This window comes from Pangasianodon hypophthalmus, chromosome 11 (assembly GCF_027358585.1).
Source record: "Pangasianodon hypophthalmus isolate fPanHyp1 chromosome 11, fPanHyp1.pri, whole genome shotgun sequence".
NCBI lineage: Eukaryota > Metazoa > Chordata > Actinopteri > Siluriformes > Pangasiidae > Pangasianodon > Pangasianodon hypophthalmus.
Genome location: NC_069720.1, coordinates 3,618,035 through 3,625,534, shown reverse-complemented (window position 1 = coordinate 3,625,534; position 7,500 = coordinate 3,618,035). Strand labels below are relative to the sequence as shown.

General features: G+C 41.1%; 2 protein-coding genes across 2 annotated transcripts in view; both read left to right on the top strand.

Annotated features, from left to right (window-relative positions):
• tmed3 (transmembrane p24 trafficking protein 3) overlaps positions 1 to 1,280 on the top strand; it is a 4,869-nt gene extending 3,589 nt beyond the window's left edge. Inside the window, exon 3 of the mRNA XM_034308417.2 lies at positions 1 to 1,280. This exon is cut by the window's left edge and continues 775 nt beyond it. The gene's annotated coding sequence lies outside the window, so the exon portion shown is untranslated.
• Positions 1,281 to 1,395: 115 nt separating this feature from the next.
• Positions 1,396 to 7,500, top strand: part of frmd5b (FERM domain containing 5b) — a 20,846-nt gene continuing 14,741 nt past the window's right edge. The window contains exon 1 of the mRNA XM_026930693.3: positions 1,396 to 1,881. Within this exon, the coding sequence (XP_026786494.1) occupies positions 1,780 to 1,881 (102 nt within the window). The 5' untranslated portion in view covers positions 1,396 to 1,779. The remainder of the gene's footprint in view (positions 1,882 to 7,500) is intronic.

The window sequence follows — 7,500 nt, the reverse complement described above, 5'->3', positions numbered from 1 at the left end:
AAAAAAAAGGTTTAATAATCTTATATCTGGTGTATTGTAATCATATATAAGGAAATACTAGATCGATTTGACTATATTTTCACTTGCTAAAATGACATTTTTTGCAGTGTGGGATTTATGAGGTATAGGTGGGAGTTCCTCTGTTTTTTTCTATAATTTTCTTGCACTAACTTTGGGTCAAGTAGTGGAAAGTTGTAACTCTGTCGACTGAATGTAAACCAAACAATACATTTCTGTAATTTCCAAAGATTCATCATTTACTGTGTTCATCTACTCACCATTGATGAGATGATAGACCCTTAGACAAGTGCAATTAACTGTCAGCTCTCAGGAACTGTTTGTATAAAATATCTATGGGATATAGCGGCTTCTGTATTTCTTCCTGACCCTGAAGTGAACGATGGACTGATTACAGATTACACAGATTACAGATTAAATTCAAAATTGAAAAAATGTGACCTATTTTATATTGTGTCTCTACATATTGTGCAGTTACTACACAGAAACTATACACGCAGTTACAATGTAACTATTGTAGATGTCTGTACTGTTACAGTAGGACATCTTATATAAATAAGAAACACAACACAAGACGGACCGTGCTGTTATACAAAAATAATACACACCGGGGTTGTGTGATACTGTTACACCCCAAACCCTGATGTGTTATTGTTATCCATCAGTGCAAACAGTTGCCTGTATAATTTATGTGGAAGTACACAGGTATTATAGATACATAATATAAAGTGGGAATTTTTAAGAAAAAAAAAATGGGTGATTGTTGATATCACTGAATTACTGTGTCATATTTGATCACTGAATATAAAGTATGATGGGAAGCTTGTGTTTGTTGTTATAATTCATTCATTCATTTTTAGTAACCATCTTATCCTAGTCAGGGTGGATCCTGGGAACACTGGGTGCGAAGCGGGAATACACCCTGCATGGACACAAATCTATATCAGGGCACCACACACACACACACACACACACACACATTCACATCTAGGGGAAATTTAGTGCATGTAATCAATCCACATACTGGCTTGTTTTTGGGAAGTAGGAGGAAACCAGAGAACCCTGAGGAAACCCACACAGACATGTGAAGAACAGGATCAGACAGATGTGTTATCTGTGCAAACAGCTGCTTGTGTAGTTTGTGTAACGTGTAAACACACAGGCTTAATATAGAATGGGATTTTTTTTTCTTAATGGAAGGTTGTTGTGTTATGTTGTGTAATGCATTACTGTGTTTGATTATTAAAGATAAAATACTGCTAGGATCGTGTGTGTGTGTTTTTTTTTTTAAATGCATATATTTTTTAAAGATACCAGGCATGCTTTGAGGGAATGAGTCACTAAAGAGCCAGCCTATGAGATGGTTTGTGATGCATGACGCACACTGAGCAGCTCTGGGAAGCAGACGGAGGAACACTTGCCCTGCACCATCATCATCATTAAACGTTCTTTTGTCCAATAATCTGACTCTATTAGACCTATTTTTTCATGCACTGCTTTTCAGGTGCTTATAAATACCTGTAGTCTTAAGCAGTGTGTCAAGGAATTGTGTGCCCTCTCGAATAAATATGAACAGGCTGCGTTTGAGTGTCGTGTGTGTGTGCGAGCAGCAGCGCATCCATCGGCGTCACATCCATCGCGGCTACTCCAAACGCTTTGTGTCACGCAGCAGGTTGACCAAACAGAGCCAGTACTGATCCATAAGCACTGACATGTTGCGTCCAGCTTGATGTCTGCGCCAGCATCCAGTGACCGGGCAGGATGTTGAGTCGAGTGCTGAGCGGCAGCGTTCGGAGTCTGGACAGAGAATTCAACTGCACTGTCCGGCTGCTGGACGACACGGAATACACCTGCACGGTTCAGGTCAGTCTGGACATGTTTTCATGACGCCACACGTGTTTTGCACGCTGCTTGCTTGGTGCTGATGTTGCGCATCAACGAGACGCAAATTGCCTGCGCTTGTGCGCGTGCATGGGGACCATTTGTCAAGCGGTTCAAACGCACGCGTTACTTTCTGTCTGTCTGTCTGTCTATCTGTCTGTCTGTCTGTCTTGTGGACACATGCTGGTGCTGATAACGCTTTGGGTACTTGCTTGAGGTGAGGTGTGGTCAGATAAGCGCAAACCTCATATTTAAAGTTCTTAAAGCTTGTATGTTTCGACGCATGCAGCATTAGACTGTGATTTCTGCTCCACACACACACACACACACACACACACACATACACACACATACACACACACACAATGTCCCTGGGATATCTCGGATCTCGCTTTCTTCTTTTTAAAAAAAAGAGCACATCAAGCTAAATTTATTATTATTATTATTATTATTTTTTATGCATGCTTCCAGCAATTTGAGTCTGAGAGCTGAGTCAGAGAGTTTGAGTTCAGATTTGCAGTGATACGTGCAACTCATCTTGATATGTTGAGGTGTTACTATGGAATTGAGCAGGAGGCTTAAATCAAGCCATTTTTAGTTCCTAGATCACTTTACCCTTTGCTGAAGGTGGTAATGAGACTGTGGATATGAAGAGTTACAAGCCATTTTTGGATAAATTGTATATATTCTATGATCAAATTGTACCATTTGTATACCCGTAACTATAATCCGTGTTGTGTGAAAGAGACTAAACTGAAACATCTAGAGAATTTAGGAGAAAGGGCGATGGTGGTCCTTCTTGCGTATGAGTGGCGCGCTCTGCAGGGCCAGAAATGGTTCCAAGGCCCTTTAAAGATGTCATATTTCATTTCCAGGCTTTAAACATCATGGCTATATATATTTCTCGCCTTATTTTGAATAAATTATTGTAGTGTGCCTTTTCCTGCCTCTCCATTTTCTTCGAGACTGTTCACTATCTATGAATATTCATAAGCAAAGACTCAATGTTGATTAATATTTATTGCTTGACTTGGGATACTTCCAAAATACTGATGCAGTCTGATGCAGAATGTGAGGAGAGAGAGGAACAGCAGGAAGTTGTGTGGTGTGTTGGTGAGTTTTGGCTACAGTTACGGAGCAATAGCTGTCTTCACTGAAGAGGTTGGGAGTCACCGAGGTAAGATTAGCGTACTCTGGTAAATTAGTTCGCTAATAGCATGTTTAAGGAAGAGAGAAGCACATCAACACATCGGCAGTTTGTTGATTCATGAAACTCTGAGCTGAATGTAAACCTGTGTTATCAATATTTTCCTAAGAGAAATGAACTGTTTATTGAGTGTGATGAGCAAATCATCCCAGTGCTCATGGAGAGTTTTGTTTATGGCGAAGAGATGAACGGATCTATTTACATCACATTTCTCCAGGATCTTTACACGTATCATGTTGAGGAAGTGTTTAAGTATCCTAGGTAGCATGATCGCACTATAAAACTGTGGGTATCTCCTAAATGGCAGGCTAGCATACTGAACAGTATGTCAGAATAGTAAGGCATGTTGTATACTTTGTATGGATGATACTATTTTTAAAAAATTTTGGGCGTATCTGGAATCTTGCTTTGCTGCACACTCACTGACCGCTTTATCAGGAACACCTGGACTCCTGCTATCTCATGCAATTATTCATTTACCCAAATGCATGAAATCATATAGTCAGAATCAGATACAGATCAAGAGCTTTTAATGTTCACATTAAACATCAGAAGGGGGAAAAAATGTCATCTCAGTGATTTGACCGTGGCATGGTTGCTGGTACCAGATGGGCTGGTTTGAGTATTTCAGATACTGCTGATCTTCAGGGATTTTCACACACAACAGTCTCTAGGGTTTACACAGAATGGTGCAAAAAAAAAACAAAAAAAAACATCCAGTTCTGCCTGCAGAAATGCCTTGTTTTTGAGAGAGGTCAGAGGAGAACATCCAGACCGGTTCGAGCGGCTCAGAAGGCTACGGTAACTCAAATAACCACTCTTTACAACTATGGTGAGCAGAAAAGCATCTCAGAATACACAACAACAACAACTCTGAGGCAGACTGGCTACAACAGTAGATGATCATATCAGGTTCCACTCCTGTCAGCCAAGTACAGGAATCTGAAGCTACAGACTACAGTAGGCACAGACTCACCGAAACAGTACAATTGACCTGTATCTGCATGATTTATGCATTGCTCTGCAGTCACATGATTGGCCGATTGGATAATTTCACAAATGAGCAGATGTTCATATTAAATTGGCTGATGTATGTTCATTGCAACCATGGAATTACACTGAGTTATTCAAATGCATCTCTTTTTCAAATTTGGGACATTTTTGACAGAGACTGAATCTGATAATGACTTTGGAGAAAATTACATATGTGCTAAAAGGGAAGTAATGCTTTTGAAAAGATTTATTGAGGAAATATTTGGAGGGTAACACATTTTCTAAAGCCTTGTAGTACGTTTAGTAGTAAGTACCTTACTAAGTGACTATTGTATTTTGTGTTGGACTGTTTCTCTCTTTCTGTTTCACTTAAAATATCCAGTCTACTAAGAAACAACAGCTTAATGTGTGTTGCTTCTACTGCATGATCATTGTGCCTCTTTGTGTATGTTCTTGTGTGCCTTTTTTGTGTGCCTTTATGTTCAGGTTTATATATATGTCATTGCAATGTTATATGAAAAATCCAGTAACTGCTGCTTATGCTGCATCACAGGGCAGCATAACACACTCGGAGGAAATCGCTATCTGCCCTTATCCGCATACATGAGCTCACATATGCCTACGATTGGCTAGTATGTACTTTCAAACCAACGATTTACCCACATCTAGTTTAATGGTTTCAAAAATTAAAGACAAAAAAATGCTGTATTACCTACATTTTTCAGGATTGGGAAAACACATTGCATACCCAAGTGGAGTTTTTTTTCTATTGATAATTCTTGACTCTAGAGCCTTTATGGCACTGTTGAGTACATACGTGTGATATAAATCAGTGTGAGTGCTTGTGCTTGTTAGTGACATCATATATTTGATGCAGTTGGGAATGCCATTCTCCAATCACGACATTCCACTGTCCTTGGAATTCAAGGTGAGCTTGTGGTCTCCATGGCAACAGACAGATTCCATCATCGGTCTCCAGCTGCTCTTGCTTTTTTCTGACACAATAAAAAGTCATCTAGATATGGAGACTGTTCCTAAAGCCTTACAACACTGAGGAAAGAGGGATTTGATGGAGAAGACATGAGTGCTGAGAGCAGAGATAAAAAAAGGAGGTCTGTCCTCTGTTCTCCTCTCCTTCCCTCTCCTCTCCGCTCGTCATTCCCTCAAGCACTGTCCTGTCCTCATTAAGCCATTGAGGAGGTCAGAGAGGTGCTGCTAGACGTAAAATGCTTATTAGTGTAATGTGACACTTTTTCTTTTGAAAGATTGCTGACTGCATGTGGCTCCTGCCTGCCACACACACACACACACACACGCGCACGCTGAAACACAGTCAAGTTGTCATTTAAATTTTAAAATACACAGAAACAATTATTCACCATATTATTTGGATTCAACACGAAACAACACACACACATTTTTACCTTTTGTTACTCTTTACACCCATGCTGTGAAGATTGCAAAAGTCACAGTGACTAATATTTAAAAATCAAAGTTCCTTTGTTTATTCTAAGAGATTGGAAGGATAACTCCTTCCATCTTCTTACAGAGTGTGTCCCCCTATAATGCTAGTAGTGCATAAGAATTTGGAGATTGTTGTGGCATTTGGCTGATTTAGCATAAAATGAAGCATAGCACACAAAATCTCCAGAGAAGCAGGATGTTTCGGACAAAAGTCCTTCATCAACTGTGCAGGCAAGGTGCTTATATATACCCGCTGCACCAAAGGGCCACATGCAATAAAAAAAAACAAATGAAAGAACATAGCTGACTCTCATTTGGTATGCTGAAAGAAAAGTACTGTTGTGTTTATAGTCAGTTTTAAAAAATCCACAACAGAACAGTATAAACATAAAGCTGATTTATTATGCTCCAATACCCATTCGAGATTTTTGCTGTCAAAATGTCTTGCATAACAGCCATATGCAAATGTGTAACTGAACAGTTTAGCGAAAATGTACCTAACATCTGTGTGTTCTCAGAGTCTCAGGGGGAGCATTGTGGTGTATCTGTGTGGGGGGAAATGCATTACAAAACAAACTAGAATTTGGTTAAGATGAGATTAAATACACCCACCAGCCATAACATTAAAACCACCTGCCTAATATTGTGCCGACAAAACAGCTGTGACCCGTTGAGATATGGACTCCACAAGACCTCTGAAGGTGTGCTGTGGTATCTGGCACCAAGATGTTAGCAACAGATCCTTTAAGTCCTGTAAGTTGCGAGGTGGGACCTCCATGGATTGGAAATCCCACAGATGCTTGATCGGATTGAGATCTGGTGAATTTGGATGCCAAGTCAACACCTTGAACTCTTTGTCGTACTCCTCAAACCATTCCTGAACATTTTTTGCAGTGTGGCAGGGCGCATTATCCTGCTGAAAAAGGTGACTGCCATTAGGGAACACCGTTGCCATGAAGGGGTGTACTTGGTCTGCAACAATTTTTTAGGTAGGTAATATGTGTCAAAGTACCATCCACATGAATGCCAGGACCCAAAGTTTCCCAGCAGAACACTGCCCAGAGCATTGCACTGCCTCCGCCAGCTTGCGTTCTTCCCATAGTGCATCCTGGTGCCATCTCTTCCCCAGGAAAAGCAACGCACATGCACCCGGCCTTCCACATGAAAAATACGCCATTCATCAGACCAGGCCACCTTCTACCATTGCTCTGTGGTCCAGTTCTGATGCTCACATGCCCATTGTAGGTACTTTCAGAGGTGGACAGGGGTCAGCATGACCGGGTGGCAGCTACACAGCCCCATACGCAGCCCCATACGCAGCCCCATGCACTGTGTGTTCTGACACCTTTCTATCATAGCCAGCATTATCTTTTTTCAGCAGTTTGTGCTACAGTAGCTCTTCTGTGGGATCGGACCAGATGGACTAGCCTTCGCTCCCCACACGCATCAATGAGCCTTGGGCGCCCATGACCCTGTCATCAGTTCACCGGTTGTCCTTCCTTGGACCACTTTTGGTGGATACTATCCACTGCATACCAGGAAAACTCCACAAGACCTGCCGTTTTGGAGATGTTTTGACCCAGTCGTCTAGCCATCACATTTGGTCCTTGTCAGAGTCGCTCGGATCCTTACACTTGTCCATTTTTCCTGCTTCCAACACATCAACTTTGAGAACTGACTGTTCACTTGCTGCCTAATATATCCCACCCCTTGACAGGTGCCATTTTAACAAGATAATCAATGTTATTCACTTCACCTGTCAGTGGTTTTAATGTTATGGCATGGTAGATTGGCTAATTTAAATTGCCTCTCGATGTGCGTGTGTGTGTATGTGTTGCACTGTAATGGACAGGATGTATTCTTGTCTTATGCTTATTGTTCTGGGATAGGTTCTGGATCCACCACAATACTGATCAGGATAAAGTGATTCTTTAAAG